At 33.7% G+C, this 25,255-nt stretch overlaps 2 protein-coding genes across 2 annotated transcripts; both read right to left on the bottom strand.

Moving 5' to 3' along the window:
- Window positions 1-11,181: 11,181 nt before the first annotated feature.
- LOC136822732 (phosphopentomutase-like) lies at window positions 11,182-22,088 on the bottom strand. Its single transcript, XM_067079014.1, has 18 exons — window positions 21,963-22,088; window positions 21,482-21,581; window positions 21,239-21,306; window positions 20,014-20,102; window positions 19,733-19,817; window positions 19,418-19,525; window positions 18,923-19,092; window positions 18,107-18,230; window positions 17,855-17,920; window positions 17,463-17,560; window positions 16,924-17,021; window positions 16,345-16,427; window positions 15,803-15,896; window positions 15,278-15,407; window positions 14,490-14,589; window positions 13,415-13,504; window positions 13,023-13,153; window positions 11,182-12,096 (listed from the first exon to the last, which is right to left on the bottom strand). Exons 1-18 carry the CDS (start codon window positions 22,047-22,049, stop codon window positions 11,988-11,990), a joined length of 1,830 nt encoding a protein of 609 aa, XP_066935115.1. The 5' UTR covers window positions 22,050-22,088; the 3' UTR covers window positions 11,182-11,987.
- A 261-nt stretch (window positions 22,089-22,349) lies between these two features.
- On the bottom strand, window positions 22,350-24,150 carry LOC136822733 (tetraspanin-33-like). Its single transcript, XM_067079015.1, has one exon. It carries the CDS (start codon window positions 24,112-24,114, stop codon window positions 23,284-23,286), a length of 831 nt encoding a protein of 276 aa, XP_066935116.1. The 5' UTR covers window positions 24,115-24,150; the 3' UTR covers window positions 22,350-23,283.
- Between the last annotated feature and the right edge of the window lie 1,105 nt (window positions 24,151-25,255).

Raw genomic sequence — 25,255 nt, 5'->3', positions numbered from 1 at the left:
TCTTTTCAATAAAGAAAGATTTTTAAGTATGTGTCAATGTCCCTGATTTTTATTGTCATCGTTCACACAAAAGCACAAAAGAAAATTAATAACGAAACAAAAATTTTTAAATAAGGAATGCAATATGAAATGTTACTAACTAATAATGACAAATCTGGGGGCAAGGTTTTTGAAATTACTGAAATTGACTTGACGAAAATGTGCGGTCAACCAACCTAATCTGGTTTAAAGATTCGAGCTGAACCAATTATCGTCTCGTAGTTTAATCGCGTCACATGAGAACAACTTATTCATCAACAACAAGTTCACTGGATATAAAGACATGCGATGACAAACTTTTCTTTTACAACATTCTTTCAGTATATTGAAAATGAGATTCTGACGTCATTGGCGAGGCGGCGCCACTAGGCACAGTATGAGTTCGTCATTCTCAAGCCTTATGCTCATGCCTCAAAAAAAACTTCGAAGAGCATTATCAGCATTTTTTGTTTATAAATAGTGTATTAGTCTGTATATCCAACAAGCTCAAATTCTAGATGAAAAAGTAATTCCTTGTAAAAACGCTAACATCAATGCCTGTCAAGGCGCGTCTCAAATAATATTGGGGTAATCTAATTCATCGAGATTACGTTAATGCGTTTCATTGCTGAAGGCTAATCGTAATTGAGATATTCTACCGAGCGGTCCGCGATAGTTTACGGGTTCAATTGCCAGCCGTATTCATAATTTTACAGGGGCTTTGCTTTGTTTTTAATAGGGTGGCGAATGAAAAATTAGCTCCAGCGAGATCTAAATTCTAGGCCGGCGAATTCTTAGCAAGCCAAGTGTATTGATTAGCATAAATGTTAATGATGCGGCAAACTAAATTTTTGGACTTCGTGTTTGACCGGCGAAATTCGCCGTTCGCCAGACCTAAATAAGAACCGTGATTATATGAAACACAAACTTAAAATTTGGTTTATAACTTTTTGAATTTGGATCAGTTGTTCAAAAGTTATAAGAATTCGAAGTTAACTTTAAAAAAAGTCCAAGCATACGTTAAAAATGGTATCAAAATATCGCAATCCTTCACAGAAAAATTTGTGTTCTCACTACTTTTACGTTACTTAATTTATGATCCAAGCTGATTTGAGTTGACGAAGATAAAATGGCAAAAAATAAGAAAACATTGGATTTGAAAACATTAGTATCTCAAAAAACTTTCAGTGTGGAAAAATACTAAAAAATGGCTTCCTTTTTCGACTTTCAAATCATTATAACTTTTAAACTACAGAACAAAAATCATAGAATTATATATCAAATTTTAATATTGCCTTTTAATTTTAAAATTTGGTAGAAAATTACATTAGTACGGATACAGTTCGCCATCAAACCTTTATACCTTTTATAAACAGTAAATCAGCAAAAGTCGGTTCATTTCCTGGTCAATAAGTTATAAATTTTATCCATAACTCATTTTAACTCACGTAATGATTAGATAGCTTTCAAAACTTAGTTCTGCTTCAGCATTTTTATTCTAGAATATTTAGCACGCGATTATCCTTCCAACGAGTATTAATTCAAAATTTCGAAACCATGAAAAGTTATATTCAACTGAAATTAAATTATAGTTTTTTTTCATCAAGTCACTGATTACATTGTTACATTGAATAAACATTCTTTGGGGCAGGCTTATATACTGTTACTTTTTCAACGGAATCATTTTTTTTGAAAAACATTACTCCTCGCATATAAGCCAAGAAGACATTATTGAAGATTGTAAAAAAATACTTCATATTGAATTATTCTAAAGCAGTCTTAAAAGTTTTTATTTGTTTGTATCTAAAATATCCACTCGTAATGATCTTTTCAACCCTTTTTAATTAGCAAAAATTAAACTTGACTAATTTGATTTTCAAGGTTTACCGTGACTACTCATGAAAGAAACCCTGATAACTTTGCCAAGTATGACCATCATGTTAAAATACTGTAAGGGCCTCGTTCTCTGTCGAGTAAGTAGTGAAAGCGATCAACTTCGATCTCATTCGAAAAAGATCAAGTTCAAAATTTTACTAGCAATTTTATAGTTATTACAATTAAACCCTTAAAGATGTAAACCATTAAAGACTATAAACACCCCTGTTTCGCAGACCCGCTGGGACCCAAGCCCCACTGGAAAATTTAATTTGGCGAAAAATTCGTCCCCAGTTGGAAAATACCCTTGAATTTCAGCTTCACTGAGAAATTGACTTTGATTTCATATCCATTCAAAATTCAATGTTTGAAAATTGTACTACAAAATCATCCCAACTTGATTTTTTAACCTTGGAACAATATAATAGACGATATCGGCTTTCCGAATTCTCCCCGAATGATTACCCATGATGCATTGCGCAAAAAAAATTCACGGACAATATTGACTTACTGAATTTTTTTGCGCAATGCATCATGGGTAATCATTCGGGGAGAATTTCGTTAAGCCGATATCGTCTATTTCTATCCTCTGTCCCCGTTTGGTTGAATAGGAATTGCTATCCCCACTGAAGAAAAAAGCTCCACAGGGGCTGTGAGACAGGGGTGTGTATAGTTAAAACGTAAACAATATCTTACCATAATGACTCCCAGCATGCCAGTATGGTGCTGGTGAATGTGAAGGTGGTGGCATTGGCTGTCCACCGCCGCCCGATACTACCGATTGCTCACAGTGCCGTTGCTGGTGTGAAGGGGACATTGCGGATAAGATACCATCTACACTGTAAAATTGATGACACGGTTGATTATGCATCATAATTCTCATTGGTGATGCTTTTGTTGGTGATAATGATGATGGTGTGAGATGTGTGTTGAATTTTATAATTTCTTCTGAAAAGGGAATCATATGTAATGAAAAGTTTCATCAATAGGTTCTTTGAGTAATGGTTCAATTTAGAAATTTTAAAGTATTAAGTTTGGATGTTAAAGAAATTTTCAGGTATAATTTCACCATGCTATTTCATTAAAACACAAACGTCTGTCTAAATGTTGGAAAGTATTATCGTGAAAAGCACAGGCAAATATCATATATTGGCCTGTGCCGACCAATCGAGATTCTATTCAGCGCGCAATCAACACAGAGAAAAGTAACCATGACGACCATCCAAGATCTTGGATGAGGTTCAAAGTTGATTTTTTCCCGTCGTTGAAAACACAACTAAAAAATGTCATTATTGGACTTCAGAGGTTAATATATTCTTTGAAAACTTAACTTCTAAGCTTCTAATACTCAGGGTAGGAAAGTATATCTTGGTGAAATTGAATTTAATATTGAATAATTCACAGTCTTAATTTAACAATTTCTTCATTAATCACTAACATGGATGCATTTCGCCCTTTTGTTCTTTAATTCAAACTATATTTAGTCCAACAACACATACTGAGCTAAATACCTCACTTGCTGAAATTAATTTCATTCCTTACACTACACTACAAAATACAGTTGCAAAGTCTCTCTGCGTGTTCTATTCATCTCTCAGACACCAGGGATAAAAGATGGCTTAATTCTCCTACCGTTCGAGACAGTGGCTCACAATCAAATTACACTCTCACACAACGTGATGCCTAAGGAGGCATGTTTGAAAAATCATTTGAAAGAATTCGGACCTTCAACATTATATCTCGATTTTAATTTGGCAATCAATTTTTTATGCAAATCATATCGGAATTTAAGCTAAACCTGGGATGCGCCTAGCGCAACCAGTCCCTTCGTCTCTTGACTAAAAAAAAACATTTAAAAACTTTACATACTACATAGTTCGATACGGTTCGATATCTTGAATATATGAAAAAATTATCATTTCAAATGAAATTCTTCTAACTTGATTTCATACAAATTAATCACAAAGTAAAAATTTCAAAATTAAACACAATCAAGTATGACTTTAAAATCGTCATGAAGAACTTAAAATGAAATCAAAAAAAGATACAATTCAAACTACAGACACACGCCGTGCTCTTAAATACTAAATCCAATCTATTGAATGGAGGCTTTTATTTCAAACAATAGCGTGAAGATGTTATTCAATACAAACAAAGAGAAACAGAGCACGAAAAAAAGAGCAATAAAAATACAATAAAAAGCAAAGTAAAAAAAAAAATTGAAAATAAAGAAAATTTTTAAATCTTCTACTTATTACCACAACTTTAAAAATCCTTTAAATTTCATAGAAAGTGTGCTTAAGGAATAAGAACTGCACTTGAAAGCAAATCTTGATTCAGTAAGCTTGTGTTTCTTTATACCCTTTTCTTTTTCACAACTAAATAGCTCTCATCTCGAAATAGAAAACCCCCCCCTGTATCATTCCAACCTGATTTTAACTTAGTCTCAAGAAAGGCAAAGCCAGCTGGCAAACTTTAGGCTTTTTAGCAACTACATTCAACAGTGACACACCCAGTTTTTTCTTGTGCACAAATGGAAATAAATTGACAAAAAATTATATCTCTACGGTTTAATTTAATTCTTTAAACCCAAAAGTTGAACTTAAAGGCCCCTTTTAAGTTGATTTCTCTGAAACATGGATGCCAATTGAAGAGCACGCTCTGATTGGTTTAGTGTCAGTAAACATTAGTGAAAGCATAGGTGAAAGCAAATACAAAAACAAACAAAAACAAAGTATCGCAATACCTTCCTACAGAAGTGCCAATCCCCTGCATTTGAAGACTAGGCGAGTAAGTGAATAGTTAAAAATGTTTGTGAGAATTTTCATAATAGCCAACTCAAGTCGTATCTCTCCCGCCACATGAAACAGATCTTAGTGATCGATAATTTATCTATTGCTTACAATTTTTTTATTTAACAAAAATACAAAAAAAGCTTTTATAGTTTTGAAAAAGACTGCCGCATATTTTTTTTAAAAGCTTCTCCAAAAAAGACTGGACACGAATCTAATTAAGGTATCCTTTTTCGATTTCTGTGCAGAAATGTTTTCGATTTTGGTGCGTGTTTTCTTCTTTGCAATGTTTACGTTTTGGCTGTCATATTTTATAGTTTAAAAATGTTAAACGCGCCTCTAAAATGCTTTACACGATTTTGATTTGATTAAGAAAATTTTCTAATCCAGAATTGTAAATTTTGTAGAATCGTAGATTTTATAGTGTATTTTTCAGTTCGAATTGCACAATTAAACATATCTAATAAACTTCACTTTAAAAAATGTTAAGAATTTTAAAAATTTCAAAATTTATTGTTCTTATCACTTCCGGGGAGCCAATTAGCGAGCGTGCTTAAATAAACCCCTGGATGATTTTAATTTCCTATTAATTGAAATTCGTAAATACAATCTAAATTAATTAAAACTGATTCGTAAGTATATAACATAAAAACTTTCTTCATCCTACAGGAGCTGAGATTTTACATTCGTGCAAGCGTAGAGGTGCACTGAGATGACCTTAGCTAATTTGGCGTGTGCTATTCTCACACATGGCCTTGTCACAAATTTGCTATGTGAACTTTATATCACGATTTTTATTAACCTGGAGAAGACAGCTGGTTGGAAAATCTAAGTTGCAAAATTGCAAAATTACTACAATTCAGCACGACTTCGTGTCATAGGAAAAACGATGCCCTTCATACTTTAGGCGTACAAACTTTCGCGAGCAGAAACTTTCGCAATTTTCGCGAATTTTGGCCCTTTTCGCGAAAGTAAATGTCTTTAAAAATTCTAGGAAGGGTCATTCGCGAAAGTTTATGCTCGCGAAAAATTCTTGACAAAATAGAAAATCTGTAAAACTTCAAACTTTGAATAAAATGTAACTTTATGGCACTTTTTAGCCTGCTAAAAGACTACTAAGTCAAAGGACAAATTGTTTCAAGCCAATCCAAGAAGTATTTTTCCCTCTAAGCTATTTTTTCATGTGAAAATTCTCAATTTTACGTCTTGATTCGCGAAAATTTATGCTTGCGAAAAAGATTTTTCCGTTAAATTCGCGAAAGTAAATGTCGTCAATTTCGCGATTTTTCGTTCTCGCGAAAGTTTCTGTTCGCGAAAGTTTGTACGCCTAAAGTAGTTTGTCCTGCAGTTTAATCATTCTATCACCACCATTTTATATATGAGATACCAACGGGGATACCAACCTGGTTGTTTTTGGAACTTCAAAATCCCTTTGGGGGGTCGCAATAAAGCACAATATTCCAACCCCCCATACCGGCTACAAAAAAAGCGAAAATGCTTCTCAAAAGGTTAAATTTCGGGGGAAGACCCAATAACGAATCTTAACTTTTCTCCTCATTTTTAGACCCTAAAATTTGCGATTTTCGAAACTTAGATGGCATATACCCGTCATTCTACAAAACTAATATCCTGAAGTCAAGACAAAATCCTATAGTCAATTTCAAAGTTATAATTGTAAACAACTGATTCATTAACTTTTAGCCGACCTCGCGATCCAGAGCCGATAAACACAACCAGGGTAAAAAAAAGACCAGTGCCGTACTTTATATCCCTTCGACCGTCCATCAAAATCACCAATAACCTAATGAGCTCAAATAAACCCTGGGTGCGATAGGGGCTCCAAGCTTAATTATTCTTTCCACTAAATATATATTTTTGAGCATTTCTCTTAACTGTTTTCATATCCCGTAGACCAATTGATCGGTCAAATATCAAATCAAATGAATCTCTTGACCAATTTACTTTTTCCTAAATTCCTGATGCCACAAATCTAATTAGGAAAATTAAAGAATTTTTTCTGTATTCAAAAGTGACAATATTTAATTCCCTTGAAATTCAAAGTTTGATTCTTAGATTCGTACCTTACAGTCAAATTTATTTATCATAACCTAAATTTAATTTGAATTAATTTTGTAATCTATACTTTTCAAAGCTTATTTTAGAAACTAACCCTTTTTACTTGCTCTGATAATGTGGCCTCCAAGTCGATGATTAATTTAGACCAAAATATGATTGGCAAGGGTTGAATTAAAAAATACTTAGTAGCTTCTTATTAAAATTAAAATCGTCAAAATTCGGTTACAGATTTCACGATCTGCTTTCTTAAAAATAACTTAAAATTTCAATGTCTTTTAAAACAAACCAGCGTGTCATTGGTCGATTTGTGGCCTTGTTGTCATAGTAACCTTTTATTAAACAGCCTCAGATAAAAACACATTGACAAAATGTTCCCAGGGAAAATTAGAATCTCTAATCTAAATCTTAAAGCAATTAAAATTACTCAATCAAAAAATACGTGGGTAAATTTTTTTTGAGGATTTAAGAAAAGCTCCCCAAAGTTCTTGCAAGACAATGTATTCAAAAATGAAAAACCACCAATTATAAAGCATCTATCGTTATAGAAAATGTACTTGTCATGTGTCCCTTCAACACTGCATGAGATAGGCGACAAAAATTTTAAGGGGAAGGTCGCAAGTCAACTATCTCTTTTGTTTTTGACACAGTTTGATACAATTCTTTATAGGGTAGCTTTTTGAAAAGATTGATTAAAGAGAAGATTAGTGGAATTCACACTCTAGAAATTACTTAATCCAATCGGCGCGGATTAGCTACTTTCTTTTTCGTTGCGTCTCTTTGCACTGTTGTATTCCTTTTATTTTCATAAAAATCTCTTTCGTTTCGAAAAATACCAACTGAATACTATGAGTGGACCCTCGCTTATCCGAACTTCAGTTATTCGAATCTTTCTATAATCCGAACTTATTTATAAACCCCGTTAACCCGGGGGAGTAATTCTTAAAATGTTTTCTATGATTCGAATCTCTATTTAATTTGAGCAAATAAGATTCCCCGTTCGAGTTAGAGTTTTAGGGAGAGTAAACTTTATGTTATGAAGCACTTGAGTATCACCTCATTGAAACCTTTGAAATTGCAAAATAAACAATTATAAATTCTATATGGATTGTCATTGCTTTCTAAAAAGCAAGGACTAAATTTTCGGATTGAATTAGCGTAAAATCCGTAAATTCATATCGATTTTGGTTTTGCCTCAAAACTTAATGTTTTTGAAGGTTCAAAGTGATTTTAACTAGAGACGAGATGTCGAGTTTTTGAATGATTCATAGGATTAACCGAACGTCGACAAAACCGTCTTTTCTCTCTAACCAATACTATTGATCAAATTAAAAAAGCTTTGGCTGTCTCTAGTGCTTTCATAGTATAGCTTTTTAACTCATAGTAAAGGATTCCGTAGTGAAAATTTTCAGGACTTGAAATCCTAATTAAGTTATCATTTTGAGCTCTAGTCCCGAGGGGGTGCAGTTAGGCAAAATCGGGTACGGGGACGTCCTGCTGGACAGGGTGCCTTTTTTAGGCTCTGAAGATATCTGACAGGGTCCAAAATTTACTGATTGTCAAAATGATCATCTGACAAGGTCGACTTGTGGTTATTTTGGACGATTTCACCACTTAGATTCGATTTTTTCTGACAGGTCCCAAATTCACCAAATATTCATATCTGACAGGGTCCACTTAGACAGGAGACCCGTCGTGTGTTTTTTTTATAATTTGATGTACACAAGACGGGTTCGAGCTGTGAGTCCAATATTGGTCTCACATTTTTTACAGTGGGGAATTCAAATTTAGCGCTGTCCTTACTTACCAAAATAAAAACCAAATTTCGAAAGTTGCGCTTTTTCTAAGAAAGTGTGACCAGTAAAAGAATAACAAAATTTGATTGGCTATGTTTTCAACCGTTATTGTTTGAGAAATTCAAACTCTCAACCCGCTATACATTTCGCTATCAGTTTATCAAAGAAGAAATCATAGCATGGATTCCCAGGCTAGGGTCCACTATAAACTCCAAAGGCTTGTCGCCGTCGCACATCTTCAGACTATACACCATGTCTAACTTAAAAATTATGTATACATTATAGAAAAATGAATTTTAACTCAAATTAGAATAAATTTGATTTAAAACTTGATTTCTGCTGATCATGACCTGAAATTGTATGATTTGTTTTTCAAGAACTCCTTTTCGATGTTTATTTGGATGTAATGCTGAGACGTGGCTAAATATCCTTAGGTATCAGAGGTTGCTTCTCCTCTTACAGAGGAGATTTTCAATGGAAAACGATTTCATTGTGGTTTTTGACACCCCTGTCTCACAGCCCCAGTGGAACTTTTTTCCTCAGTGGGAATAAAAATTCCTATTGAAATACTAATGAGGATAGAAATTCTATTGTTCCAAGGTTAAATAACGCAGTGGGGATGGTTTTGAAGTGCAATTTTTAAACATTGAATTTTGAGTGCGGGGATGAAATTCAAGGGTATTTTCCCACCAGGGACGAAATTTTGCTTAATTTTCCAATGGGGCTGTGACACAGGGGTGTTTTTTGATGTATCGTATTGTCATTCTCAAGATATTGGATTTAGTACTGTTACAAAGGTAACGGTAACGGTTTTTTTATAATACTCTATTTAACTTCAAAAAAATTCAAAAAACTTAAAATTTTGGTGTATTATTTTATTGTCAATGTGGAAAAAAGTCCCAAACAAAAAAACATCAGAAATGCCCCTATTTGACAGTAAGGAAGGAAGATCCAGCCCGTTTGGACGGCATCAACCCTATCCCGGGATAGTTGGGACACAACAGAGCCCTGCTGGAGTAAAAAGGGCGACATTAGCGTCACATGTACCGAAAATTAACTTCAAGGACCGAAATTGACTTCTTTTTTATGCGATACCACTTGAGCTAACCGGTTTGTTCGCAAGCATTATCGTTACTTGACATCAGGCAGTTATTTTTCAGTACAGACCTCAGTAACAGGTCATTATTGTATTAATATTGCAATAGATTCATGTTACGTAATCTGGTAGTCAGTTTGTCGTCTCTATGATCTCATTAGATCAGTTGCGTAGACACTTTTTGCACTTTCTTCTTTATTTCTGTATTCAACGATTCATCAGAACAGGTATCGATGGTTTGCACGAGAGAGCATCAAGTATTCATTTACATCACGCGACAAATAATATAATCTCTACCTGTATCGTTTACTAGTTATTTTACCTTAGGGTGCCCGCAAGCTTCGGAAGAATGGTTTTTTGAAATGTTTCTCAAGTTTTTTTTGCCTACCAACTGACCCCTTTTCGACCTTCTTGACCTTTAAAACAATAAATTCATTTGTCATCAGTCTTTTACCCTTTGCTACATCAGTAAATTTTGAAATTTTCCAGCGTAAACAATCTGCAAAAATAATATTAAACCTTCTTTTATTTCAATTTTCGCTGAAATATTAATTATGCCTTATGAGTGATTTTATCGGGGTTATATGATTTGTGTGATAAGGCTTCAAGGGAACTGGAGAACATCGGATGATTTGTATAATTTAGAATCTTTTGATAAAAAATTTTTTAACGGAATCCACCCAAAGTTTTAATACGATCGCCCCGGGAGGGGGGGACTTAAGGTAAGCGACCTACCGTACGTGCGGCCCTCAGGGTTTTTCAGGCTTCCCAATGTGCACTGTGAAGGTGAAAAAATGAGAAAAAACAAAAGATTTATGGGTGAATTTTGAAAAATCAGACCATTGTTTGCCTTGTTCGTCTAGATTTACTCAAATTTGGATAAATTTTCTCTACACTGTACCAGTCCGATTTTAAAGACTAAATTTTGGGCCGCGCGTACGGTAGATTTAAGATTGAGTACACCGGTTAAAATTCTCCAGTCTATTACTTGACTAATTATCGGAATTTCGCCACGGACAGTTCAGTAAAAGTACTTGTTCAACTCCTTTTTAAGGAAATAACGAAAAACTTTCGGGAAATTTCAGAAAACTTACAAGACATCAGTTTTTTACAGTCAGGCAATATTTTTTGCTGTTTTCACACCATTATTTATTAATTAAGTACACCTAAATAACAGTCAATTGACGAAAAGCGATAAATCAAAAAATGTCCAGATTATTAAAATAAGAAGATGTAAAAGTCTAAATCTTTTAATTAAATTTTAAGCGCCAAAAAAATATTTATGACGCGCCTAAAACGTAACAAATAGAAAACGTCATACAAATAGAGGCGCAGGCAAGCGTGAGAAAAGTCGGTCTGAAAATTATCAGTAGATTAAAGTAAATGTAAGATAAAAAGATAAAAGAAAAGTTGAGATGATTTTCGACCGCAGATTTTTAGCTTATTGATACTGTTGGATAAGAAAGAGCAAACCCCCTGTCGAGATTCGATTACTCACATCATTCGAATAAACAACGAAATTTTTAAATTTGAATCAAGTTTTTCTATCTTTTCTATTTCTACAAAATAATTGTATAGATAATTAAATACTAAGAATTGGGTTTACAGGTTCAAATATAGCAAAATCATAATTAGTAATTTGTCTAATTATCCTTTATTAATTAACAAAACAAATTAACCATTTTATAAAAAAATCTGACTGATAAAGTTTGATATGTTTACGAAATTTTATAAAAATATCTTTTTTTATTGTATTCTTTTATTAAATTTGTTGAGGTGACATGAAACAAAACTAAACGTAACTGAACACAAAGCTTACAATGTTTGCTACCTACTGCCCAAAGAATAAAGATTTTTTATAAGAATTTTTATGACCAAATTGGCTAAAAATTCAAGAATAGAGACTAAAAATATCACCATCATGGAATTTTTCTACTCAAGTTAAGAATACCATTTTTAGATGGTTCTTACTCTTAACTCTGCTAATTATCCCCAAGTAAAGCTCCACATTTTTTGCAAAAAAATAATTTCCTTTTTCAGTTATTTATTGCATATTAAATTTAGGTTGAACTTTGATGCTAACCTAAGAATGAATACCGTAAGAATATTTTAGATGATTTTCCCAAACACTACATTAAAAAGAGTTTAAATATTTCTTAAAAAGATGACGACTGCACTGAGGGAAATAAACAACTGAAACAGGGTGCGAAAGCCACTACGGTCATGTTAAAAATTAGTTCTAAGTACGGATTGTCAGAACGGCATTGTATAAATTAGTTATAAAATTTAACCTTTTTGATATTAAAAATATATGTTCAATTATCAAATTTTAAAAAGTTAACTTACTGGACGTCTTTGTAGTTGATTTTTTTCAGGCTCCAATAATTCTTGCACTAAATGTTCAATTAATTCGTCGATCTTCTTACCGGCATCTTCCCATGACATACTGAAAATAGCGGACCATTATTCATTAGACCTGAGGGAAACCTCGAAATTTTTCCAAAACGTTAATCTTCCTAAAACTAACAGGAAGATTTTTTTGAAAAAAACTCGTGTAACAGTGTACATTCAAAACTAAATATCTTAACATTGGAAAAGCAATTGTGCCAAAAAGATGGGGATTTGTTCAGGCAGAATATAAGAAAAACATGATTATGAAATAAGTGACTTTTTGATCCAATAATTTTTTGCTGTCACATATCTCGGATGAAGAAAAGCCCACTGGTAAGAAAGGAGGAGACTTGGGTTAATTCAATTTTATTTCCTCTTCTGATTCAAAAGTTGTTGGGAGAATGTTTGTCTTTCAAAAGTAAAGTAAATTATCTTGAAGTTTGTCTCTGTTAAAGTCAACTTCTTACTTTCAAGAAATTTCAAAGGAAGAAAAGAAGAGAAAATCTCAATAGGAAGAAAACTGAAAGCCCACTTGACCGAGACTTTTTGTCTGCCACCTGAAACCATCATTTCAAATCTCTTAAGTAAGGATATAATCTACCCTCTCCCCACATACTAAAAAGAAGATGAAGTGTCTATTATCTTCATCGAAAAAATGAACAACAAAGACTCCCTAATCCACCTCACCTTATTAGGGGACCACAATCTATTATCCCTTTACACGCCACAAACATTCAAACAAGTCAAGTTCTTTTTTAGTCACGCTTAGGAGAAAGGAAATTAGCCGAAGTTTGTGCCATCGGCAAAACAACCCGAAAATTGGCCGTGTAAAATAAATATTCCAACAAAAAAAAGAGACTAGAAAACAACCAGACAGTATAATTCAAAAATTTTAATTGCGTTCAGTCGCGTTTCTAAGTAGCAAAATAAAAAAAGCTTAAGACTTGTTTTTCCGGTTTAAAAATGATACCAAAAACATACCTGTCACCCGGTTGCCTTGAGATTTCAGAATAATATTTGATTTTAGGTTCAGTGCCACTTGTTCGAATGGTGGCCACACATCCTTCATCGAATTTGAAAGTAATCATGTTCGAGCTACTCGTTGGTAACGTCTGAAAAGAAAGTTATCCATCGGAGAAAATTATTGACAGAAACATGGTATAGGGTGTAATTTTGGTAGCACCTCTCTTATTAATACTACTTCGCAAAAACAGTTGTTCGCCTTGAAAAGAAGCGAACTTCATGTTGAACTGTCCCTCAAACCTTTTTAAAGGGGTTTCAAAATTTTCGTCAAATGACAAAGAAAAAGACTAACAAAATTGTAAAAATCTATCGAGAAAGAAATTGTATAGTATTGTATAGAATGAACTTACGGGTTTTTTGTCAGGAGTGCTGCTATCATAACCTTCGCCCGTCAGATCTCGCACGCCAAGAACTTTGAACGGTCCTACTTTCGATGGATACTGAAAACAAAAGAGTAAAAGAGATGCTAATTATGGCTTATTAAGTATAGTATCCTAATTAACAACTTCCAGAAACGGAAATACAACAGAAAAATCTTCAAGCATGTTTTTGTGGCAGAGAAATTAAACTTGAGTTCAGTTTGTTAGACTCGATTTTTTGATAGCAAAATCCAACAAAAATAATCTGAAGTTCTTCTTTGATCGCTAGGGAAATGTACATTTAAATACCAAAACAGATCTGCCTTCTTGCTTCATAATCCAATCTCTACATGATAGGAGAAAGGGGTAGGGCAGAGTATTTGGAAATCTCCCTACAATGAAACAACAAACAAACAGTTTGCATTTCCACATACTGTGGATTTTTATCCATGAGTTACGAGTCGCATAAAAGGAATCAAAAATCACGAGTTGAGAATCAAAAATACGAGTTGAAAAATTAAATATCGAAAAAATGTCAAGAATAACAACTGGCATTATATGAGACCAGCTGATTTTTCAGTCCTGTGCCGGTAGGTATAAACCTAGGATTGCCGCCAGCCATGTCACCCTGTAAGACTGGTCCAGAAAACATGAAATTTTATGTTGAAGAAAATTTCCTTTGTGGTCTTGGCGCGACAGGCGACAGCCCGGGATCGTAAGTTTCGATACACGTGATTTATTTTGCAACTCGTGATTTTATTCTTTAACTCTTGATTTTAACTGTCATCTCGTAATTCTAGCTTCTCAAAATGCAACTTGTGACTCGTAACTTATTGTCTTATTCTCTAGAAAGTGGCAACTCGTAGCTCGTGATTCTGTCTTGTTAAAGTTAAACTCGCAACTTGCCAATCAATAAATCCAAACTTAACCATACTTAAATTATAAAAAAACAGTCAAGCACTTTACAATATCTCGAATTGTTCTTCAACCCTGTCCATCACACACACTGAACCATTAACAAAGTAAATCAAAATTTAGAACAATGAAAAGAGGTCACGTGACTTACAGATCCATTTTCCATGGTTCGCATTCGATGAAAGATGGACTTGATAGTGGGTTGTGAATGGCAAATCAAATACGAATTGTTAGAGATGTGCATACCATATCTGTAAAGAGAAAATATATAATTACAATCTCCTGTAAGTGCGAACTGTGTGTGTCCGATAAAAAATGGTGATATTTGCAACATTAAATTCATTTTTGGCATTAGCTGATACGTTTAAACGAATGCATTGAAAGTTTCTAGACATTTCTATATTGGACTTCTTCAATAAAGAAAATTTTGAATCTCATTTTTCATCAAAAAAATTGTGTCTGGATTTTGTCTGGAAATCACCTTTTTGGTATATTGGTAACCCATTATAAAAAATAGGAGATTCTTAGTATACCACTACGTCACCAAACACCATGAGGTCTGAGTTTTTAGTACTGACATCTCGGCCTATTCCTTTTTGCTTCGAAATCCAATTAAATTCGATGCCTTCTGAACATATGGAATATACTGTACAATAATCTATTCAAAGTCAGGCAAACGATTTTGAGGATCTTTCAGGTATAAATTTGTTTCGGATTTTTCTGTACACACTCAAAAATTCTCACTCAAAAGAGTTTTTTTTTAATTCTAGTGCAACAAAATGTTCACAAAAACACATGAAAAAAGTGAAAACAAGAAATTTTAAAAGAACAATCTCTTTTAATTTACCAACAACAACAATCTCTTTTATTTAAGATTATTGGTGAAATCATGAAATCAATACCTCGGAGATGCAAACAGAATGATTATGTTGAAAATACCTTTGATAAAGTTCTTCTAAGTGTTCAGCTACGGTTTTTCCTTTCGAATTCAAATAGGTAGCCATTTCAGAAATGATTGCCCCAGCGCTAATTCCATCTTTATCCAAAACTTGTGTACCAAACATAAAACCTATAAAGAAGAAAGTACATGTCATCAAATGGGTAAAACGAGTACCTTTATTTGGCGGAAACTAATCTTGGCGAACTTGTCAAAATTAGCTAAAATTGGTTCTCGCCAAAACTATGAAATGTCGCTTACCAAAATAAATTCTCACAAAAATCAAACTTTTTCGTTTCAGAAGAGGGAAAGATTTTACGCAACAACGAAAACCTCTATTGTGTACTTCGCTGAGACGGGAACGTGTCTTAGAAGTCTTGGTCGTTGATAATTATTTCGGTGCTGCAGTCAGATCAAATACAGGTGAAGCTCTTGATGAAGGATTTTCTTATCTGTATTGACAAGAAGTGATTTTTTTCTCTATAAAACAATGATACAACCTATGTATATGATATTACACCACTAACCAATGGCTTCTTCAAAGGCGAACAAAACGTGCTTCTTTCCTTTTTGTAACTCATCGGCAACATTTCCCATCCATTTGAAGCCTGTCAAAGTCTCCTGTGGGAAAATAATCAAAAATTTTACAACGCAAATGTTTTTATGGAAAGATATGTGCGAGTTATGAATACGTCATTATTCCAATCGAAAACACCCGAAAATGCCGGAATTTGTCATCTATTTGTTACTAAAAGTAGCTAAACAAGGGTGGTTTGTTTAGGGGAAAATGACGTTTTCTTAACTTATGCTTATCAAGAATAAAACAGATAATAAATGTCCAGTGTTTTGAAAAGATTGCGTCTGAACCATGTAAATAAATTATTAAACGCTGATAACGAGAAGGGTATAGCATAACTCTGCAGACTGGACCCTTGTGGAATAAACAATCCATCTTTCACGTATCGAAAATAGAAGCCAAAAAACTTGCAGTATGCAGTAAGTAAATTAAAGTTCTTTAAACACCAATAATATAACAGAACAAATTTTTTTCTAATTTCGTTGAACTTACATGGACTTTGAAACCTTCCACTTTTCCAATCGATTGTAAAATCATTGAAGAAACTGTACTGTGAATCATATTCACGGAATCACCTGAATTTGGAGAGAGACAAATTTTGCTTACTTATGCTAAGGCGCTAATTCCAAATTAGTAAAGCAGATCAAATAGGACAATTGTTGCAAAATCAAAAGAATAACAAATTGATTTGTGAAGATTTGTAATATCAGGGACAAATATTCTTCAAATAGTAGTCATGTATCTTTGAATTGAAAAGAATTATCATTTGACCAAAAATCGCGCTAGCACCACTCTTAAACTGACCGACAAAAATTCTCTCACGTACTCCAACTTTATTCCGCCTTAAGCTAATTTTAAGACTTTTCCATGTCGGACATTTCGTGAAGTTTTTAAACGTGTGGCGTCATTAAAATATTCTTGAGGTTTCATGAATTTCAAACCCCTCCATATTGGGCAAGAATTATTAGGTCTCATCACGAAGTTATAATATAAAATATCGCAATTAATTTTTCGAACACGTATGAATTAATTGAATAAAGAACCCATCTTGTATAATGACGGAATGCTTACCAGGATAAAGGGAAGGGTTTTGTTCTTTGTGTTTATTAAATGACCACCAGCCAAGAAGCAGTCCAATTTCATTCCCCGTGAAGATCTTCCACGCACCACTAAACAAAATGGAAAGCAGATTTTGCAATCAACCTAATTTTTTTCGGTGACGGATAAAGGTGTTTATTCAGTCGAGCCTCCATAATTCGAACCTCCATTACTCGAATGTCCCAATACGTTATAAACCTTACTCCATCAATCGAAATTTCCTTAAATAGCTAAATGCATTCCCGACAAGTGATCAAGTAACGGAGACTCTGCTGTAGTAGATTTCGCAATCATTTTCTCTTTGAGAAACAAAACCCGCACGCATTCATTTTGGAGGGGCCTTTCAGATATTCTTATCTTGATCATACAACAATGCATATTATTTTAACATTGCTCGTGAAGCATACTTATTGGGAGTAAGTAGAATAGCTATTAAAACTGACACTACTTAATACTACTTAATAAGTAGGGATCGAGGAGAAACACCAAGGCGGCCTGTATGACATACTCACTCCTTATTCTTCTCAGCGATAGCCAGTCGATCAGCATCGGGGTCGTTTGCAATGATAAAGGAACTGTTATTGGCTTCTGCTGTCTTCATGGCTAGAGTCTAAATAGATTTATATTATGCCTGAGGATGGCGTAAGTCGAAATCTTGATCTAAACTATTTCCTCCATGATGAAAATTCATTTAACACGTTAAAGAAAGGTCACCAATATAGAAGACTAGGCTATTTTGCAAATATATCTAGAGATATCTGATGTGTTTTAGTTTATAACATTTCTGTTCCAGCAATCAATCGTAAAAACAAATACAGTATTGCTACAGGGAAATCATGTGTCGCTGTGGTTTAAGATAGGAAAATTTCAGTATAGTTATTAATGAAAATGAATGTTAACTCACTAGTGCGCCTTTGCCTTCTTCTGGGTTGGGATATTTCACCGTTGGGAAGTCTGGATCGGGTTTCGCCTGGGAAAACAAAAACCAGTAAGTGTTGGTTATATCCAACCAAGTAGATATTAATTCAATTATTTTTTATTTCGAAATAAAGCATTAATTTGACACTTTTGTTATCTGCTTTGTACACTTAGAGTGAAAAGTCAAACTAGAGTCCTTTTCAACAAGAAAACTTTTCATAATGAAGAGTCGACATACTTGTTCAGGTGTAGTGAAGAAAGGTTTCAAAGAGAAAGCTTTAAAGGCCTCAATTTCGAAGCGTTCACCGACGCCATGCATTGCTGTGTAAGTGATATTATACGTGCTCGTTTTGTTCACATCTCTACAAGTAAAATAATGCAAGCAGTTATCCAACATTTAGGTATTTACATGTGTAATATATAAAAGAGATACAGATTTACTGCGTTTAAACGCACCTTAAAATACTCATGCTCTTAAAAAAAGCTTAATGATTGACTTCACATAACAGGGCCCAATAATATGTTATTTTCAAAATATCATAGTTCATACTTGCACCTACTCTATGTACGTATTCCAGATCATAGCGTGGACCCTGCATACCTACTCCCGGGTACCTGATACTTAGGGTGTCTTGAAAAACATTTTTATATTCTCCTTAAAGGTCAGCAAAAAGGAGGGAGATTGGTTGGAATAAGACTTTCCTGGCTAAATTTTAATCATCCATACAATGTTTTCTTAAAAATTCATGCATTTCGTTCATTTGCTTTAAGTGTGAAAAAGGCAAGAAACCAGGCAGGGGTTTATGACTACAAGAAGCTACCGTCTCAATCTCGATCTTATATATCACAACATATATATCATTAATTTAGTTTAATTTGTTACAATTATTAGCATTAGAACTTAGAAGCATTGCTTGATGAATGGTAAACATAACAAGAATTACTAATGCACACTTAGAGTTAATGGAAACATTTCCTCGGAATTTTACTCAAATGAGATTTTTCAAACATAGCTTATTTGGGCATGTAATTTTCCAAAAATGAAAATATATACCGATGATGACAATGTGTTTGAATGGTCTTCATATAATCATTCATCACTTCATCTAAAGGATCGATACATAATGGGCTGGTTTTGTGAATATCCTCATCCCACGATGTTGCCAGAGGTTCAAGGTTGGCCATTATACTGTCAGATATACCTTTGTCATGTGGTGGAATGATCTAAAGAAGAACATAGGTGACAATTTAAGTTTATTACAATAAGGCATGAGCAGTATGTATGGCAAGGTATTAAAAATTGAAGAAAACCACGTATAAGCCCCATCCTTAAGAAAACTGAGAAAAATGACAATATCTAGCGTTTTATCTGGAAATCTCAAACAAAAAACACATTTCCAATTCTTTTTGGGTATCTTTGTGTAAAAATCGAATGAAAGTATTGAAAAATTTCCCCAAAAACAATATTTTTAAATGGGTTTTTTAACACCAGATAGGTCAGAAAAGTGGGAATGCACGGTACTCAATACCAACAAGATGCGATTTATACCTGTGCACCATTGGAATAGTAGACTTTGTACCCATTATCTTCTTTGGGATTGTGTGATGCAGTGACCATAATACCGGCTACACAATTGTATTTGACAACACCGAATGGCTACGAATAAATTTTTATCGACATTGAAACCACATTTTTTCACAAAACAAAATATTTAAGAAAGGAATCATACGAAAATTTGCGAAAAAAGTAATTTTTGGCATTTTTCTCGAAAAAACTCCCAGGTAAGTCGAAAAAACTTTGCACTTTCTATATTGAGGGGCCGCAGACAGACTGTAAACATCTTTCTGTAGAAAATAAACTTACAACAAATGGAGTACAAACGATATCTGAGTAAAGGTACACTTTGATACCACAATGCAAGAAAATGGCTGCCGATAACCTTGCAAACCTAAACACAAAAAAATGTCAACGTATAAACTTTGTGTATTTTACGCATATAAAAGCCGCAAGAATTTGAAGACAATAAATTTTGGCAAAAATAAGCCCAGAGGGATATTTGCAAGGGGTTTATCCGCGAAAATAAGACCATGCGAAAATTTAAAGGTAGCAGTATCGAAGGATGGCACGAAAACGCTTCACTTTACCTGTGACTACCATAACGAGCGTCATGACCAATAACAACACCTCGTTCCTTGATATCTTCAAATTGACCAATCAAATATTTGCATAAACCCTGTTAGAAATGAATTTTATACAATCAGTTGTACACGAAAATAACTTAATCCAGGTTTAGATGTCTTCTTAGGAGCGCCATCCCAACTCACTTCGCTGTCAACCACTAGGTTTTTTCTTGTTTCATCACCTAAATTCAAATGGCTCACATACGGCCATATGAGATATACACGTAGGTGCCTAGTATGTTAATTTTTCGATTTTTTCCAAGACTTTATTCTGGAACTGCTCTTGTTTTTGTAATTTCCTTGGCTTTTTCTACCACCCACGAAATACCCAAATTTCTCTTTTAGCTGTAACCTCCCTCCATCTACAATCGGTTCCATAATATTTGGCACAGAAGGGAAATCCTCTCAGTTTGAAAAACCGGCATCAATTAAAGTACGGTCGAAAAGTGGAGTTTTAAATCCGAGTTTTAACATGAGACTGATGACTTAAAGAGCTCCGGATCTGCAATCTGCAAAATGTTCCGACGAAGCTGAAAATATAGCCTAAAAGCCACTTAACCTCTCTCAAATAGAAAAATCCAATGAAACAGAGTGGAAGTACTGTGAAATCAAATTGTGGAAGGCAACTCCATGTGAGATGTACTTTTTGGGCGCAGGGTCAACTTTTTTGCCACCTGCTGGTATCGTGTAACACACAATGGATGTGTGACTAGCCCAAATTATCAATTATCAGGAGCATAATATCAAATATTTTCCTTGAGCTAAGGGGCGCCCTACGAAGTGAAACAATTCACTACCTCGGCTGCTGGTCTAAAACCCGAAATGTTGAGAAAGTTGTTGTCGAAAAGTTGAGTTAAAATTATAATACAAGCAATAAAAGCGAGAAAGAGGTCTTATTTTTGGCAGTATACAAATTAGATAATGTCACCAGGTGAGAAAAAGTCATTCATAGTGGAAAAACGTACCCATTCATAATTTAGCAACATTATATATACATCCTGAGCTCCGTATTACTTTGAGCAAAAGAACCGAGTGTTTAGTAAAATTTTTGGTTTTTAGGATGGGCGTTTAGTTTGAATATTGAGAATACTTTTAATATTTTAATGAAAAAAAGTCCTCAATGTAATCCTCCGTTTATACAGCTACTTCGAAAGGGGCGTTTATCCAAAGTAATAAGGTATCTGCAAACCTGAGAAGCTTGTATGACAGTCAAATCATTCATCTTCGAAAAACCAGCACCCAATGCAGAGCGGAGACCTGAAAATGAAGAAAATGTTGTTATAAATGTGCGTATTTCCTTACTTACAATTATCAGGTTTTGCCAATATTTCATGGAAGAAACTAAAAAAATTTGACTCCTGATATTTTTCTTTTTTTGTGCCAGAAGATAGACTACAAAATTATATAAATTAGATAACTGAAAGACTGTTACCAGCTGTTCCAAATTCCATTCTTTTCAGAAGACATTTGGATAGTGCTTCGTAGTCTTTCATTTTCAAAAGATTTTGGATTTCTGATGAAGTTTGCTCATTCTACAAAATAAGCAACACATATCGTTAAGCCGAAAATAACACTATCATAAATGCCCAATTCATAATTTATGGTGGCAAAAACTCGATGCTGATTTCAATCACTCTTCTTGATTTTTATTGTTTCCTATATAAAGCTCATTGCTAAGGTAGAAAGTGACTGTCTATTTCGACTAAAAATCACGATATGATAATATATTATAGGACATTAGGTGCCCATCACCCATAACTTGATGGCTGATTGAAGTCAATATACTAGAAACATTAAAATTGAAATTGTTTCTAAATATTAAGAAAGCTACAGGCAAAACTTTTTGGTGTGTCAAAATTGATATAATGTTGTATCAAATATGCAAATATGAAGCTTGAATCTCTTTTAGTTACCTTGTCCCATTTAAGCCAATCCTTGACTTTGGAATCCAATTCAGGGTTACCAGTATTGACAGAGTCAATTACAGATTGCTCAGCCATTTTCTATTATTAATTAATGTCTATGTAACCTGTAAAAATTTAATTAATACAATCATGAGATATTGATAAAGATCTTGTAAGCAGGTTGACGAGTGTCAAGTGTACATGTTGGACTTGTATACAAGTTAGAAAAACAAAAATTATACTCATACAGTACTGGACTTTGCTCTATAAGGGTGTTATTGGTGAATTTTAGGCTTCACTTTAAAATAATTTTAAAAATCTCTATAAGCCTTAAAAGATTTTTTAGTACTAAAAAATGATGGACGGCAAGAAAATAAATAGGCAATGAAAGAACAATTTAATGGAGAAGTAGTTAGTTTATAAAGAATATAGAATAGAATAAAGATCTTACAAATGAGTGAATAAAAATTACAAATTTATGATGTTTTTTAGAATATAATAAAAAATAGTTTGGTTCCTTCTTAGTGCTCAAGTTTTATGAGGATACGAATATTTCTTAGGGATACTAGGTAAAAATAAGATAGTTGATAGTTGGTTGAAGTCAAGATACTAGACACATCATTACAATCAATGGATTTCTAAAGATTCAAATAGCAAAGTAAACCATTTTGTGTGTCAAAATTGATAAAAATAAATGTAAAATGATATCAAAAGTGATATTAGAGAGGACCTAAAACCGTATTCTTTATAATATCTATAAAGAAAGAACAAAACATGCCAGAGGACGACATCGATTTGACCCTACACAAAAGAAGGGAATCTCTTATTTCAGTTTACTATTTAAAACAGAAATGAAATCAAAGTCCATCTCTGGCAAAAGTTAACTGACAGTCTCGTGGAAGGGTCACTCTATAATTTTGAGATATTCGTTATCAATGCTGCACATTATTTAAAGGTTTAAAACATGCAACAAAATTTCAATCAATTATCCAAATAAAAGCTACATACAAAAACTTAAAAAACCTTAACCACATTAATTAAAAAATCAGACATTCTTATAAATAGTAATATTATAAAATGGATGCAAAAAAAAAAAAGAAAAATACATTAATGTTTGTTTTATAACATACAGAATCTGTCCCTCAAAATGAAATTTTTAATGTTGAATTTCAAAACTGACGGTGTTGAAATTGTTATCAAACGGTTCTAATACCAATCCTTAAGTTTTCATAAAACATGGTTATCTGCTGAAAACAAGAATAAAGTTGCATTGTTTTGTTTTCATTATGTGAATGTTCCTGGTCCTGGTTACTTCATTTTTATTTTTCACTTACAAATAAATTTTCTCTCTGTTTACTTTGACAAGCTGTGACAAGATTTGGCCGACAAAGATATGGATGCTGAAAATACCAATGACAAGAGGGAGTGTAAAAGCAACAGCCATGGCAGCAACCAGCATCATGTTATTCCTAAAGAACTCAAAACCTTTATCCAGACAGCCAATGGTGTATATTTCGTTGGACATTTTGACGTGGACACGATTCTTTCGGACACCATAACCACATTGTCGATTTCTTTCATATTTTCTCAAGCAACATGACCATGGGACACCACATGAACGGTAACTTTCAACATTTTTGCAACTGAAATACGGGTTACTATCCCAGTCATCAATGGTCAAACTTCCACAGCATTCAAGCTCTCTTTGCAATTTATCCATCATGTTTCGGAGATCAACATTGGATGTGTATTTCTCAATAGCCAGTGAGAGATTACGATCAACCATTTTCTTAACTTCAGGCCAAAAAGCAAAAGCAATAAGGCCACAGATCAATTCAAAAACCAAAGTTACCAAAAGAAAATATTTGTATGTGTTGAGAAGACAAACATTTTCTCGAAGTGATCCCAAAACACCAAAAGAGGAGACAACGAAGATAAAGCAACCCAAAGTTGCAAGAATGATTCCAGGGTCGGTTGCAAAATCTGACAACTCTTCATACCCAGTCTTCTGAGAAACAACATAACCACCAATAGCAGCAAACAATGCTCCCAGTAGCCAAAAGAACATAGAAAATGCCAGGAGAAAATACTTGAGCCTCGAAGAAACTTTTGTTTCTGGCTCTTCCATCAATTGGTCTGTATCTTGATCCATGTTATTCATTTTTATCTGAAAAATAATTATTAAAAATAAACAGCTGCAAATCAGTTCTCAATCCTTACAACCTGAGTACTTATTTCTAACGAGTACTACCAGAAAAATATAAAACATTATTAACCATTTTGGATTATTTAACATTTTGGTATATTTATTGTATGAGCATGTATGTAAATGTTTTTATTATATACTGACAATCATAGGTAGGTTGGGCTTAAATAAGTGAAAAAGAGATTCAAAAAATGACTGGTTTTGTCAAAATTTGAATTTGAGGGCCATTTTGCTGCAGTAATTGAAATTTGAGAAAAATTCCCCTTTTTGTAAATGAGATTTCTGAGTGACCTTACCTTCCTAATATGTTCTATTGTTTATCCAAATCGTTTAAAGTCACCGACCTTTATATCCCTGGACCAAGCTATATCCGCCATGCTTGATTGAGGTTTTTTTGAAATGGTACCCGAGAAGAAGCCATTGCAATGTTAAAAATTGTCTAACTGCGCTACATCATCAAGAGTATTTGAGGAAAAGTAGAGTCTTGATGCATTTTCACCACTATTGAGTAGTGCCGTCATTCTCTGATCAAAGATTTTTTTTTGCTTCGCCGGGATCGAGTAGCTTGGTCCAGGGATATATAAAGGTCGGTGTTTATAGTTATGTACCAGATTTGGAGACCACAGCTCAATTAGTATATATGTAATCACAAGATAAAGAGTGCAATTCGAGAATAATTGCACAAGTGATTTTTTTTGTTATTTTATAGTCTGAAAGGACGAGGAAAATTCAAAACAAAAAAATTACGAGTGCAGTTTTTGAAATAACTCATTGTAATGCAATTATAACCAGAGTTACACTAGTTTTGCAAATCTTAATATTTTTTGTAGGACTTTTTTAAAAATTTTAGTCAGCCCTAAAGCCCAAAGGCTCATTTTTTATGGAAATTTCAAACTCATTTTAGGCCAAAACCAATTATAGAATCTGAAAGCTCTCGAAAAACTATACAGAAGACCTTTAAGCGACTATGGCCGATTTCTTTACTGAACAGGAGTTATTTGATGTAGAAGTGTCATTTTATAAGCGATTTATGACCAAAATGAGGGAGAAACCACCACTTCTTCATCAAATACAGAAATCGACCACACTCGTTTAA

Source organism: Clytia hemisphaerica, unplaced genomic scaffold (assembly GCF_902728285.1).
Source record: "Clytia hemisphaerica strain Z4C2 unplaced genomic scaffold, Clytia hemisphaerica genome assembly, whole genome shotgun sequence".
NCBI classification, from domain to species: domain Eukaryota; kingdom Metazoa; phylum Cnidaria; class Hydrozoa; order Leptothecata; family Clytiidae; genus Clytia; species Clytia hemisphaerica.
The sequence above is the reverse complement of the archived record's forward strand: the minus strand, read 5'-3'. Positions and strand labels throughout refer to the sequence as shown.

Bases quoted from the DNA above. Each gene is read 5' to 3' on its own strand.
- LOC136822732 (XM_067079014.1), bottom strand. From the start codon at position 22,049: ATGGCTGAGCAATCTGTAATTGACTCTGTCAATACTGGTAACCCTGAA. The intron at 18,231-18,922 runs GTATATATTTTC...TTTTACTTGTAG, and splicing joins CAAACACATTGTCATCATCG to AGATGTGAACAAAACGAGCA. The intron at 13,505-14,489 runs GTAAGTCACGTG...TTTTGTTTTCAG, and splicing joins GAACCATGGAAAATGGATCT to TATCCATCGAAAGTAGGACC.
- LOC136822733 (XM_067079015.1), bottom strand. From the start codon at position 24,114: ATGAATAACATGGATCAAGATACAGACCAATTGATGGAAGAGCCAGAA.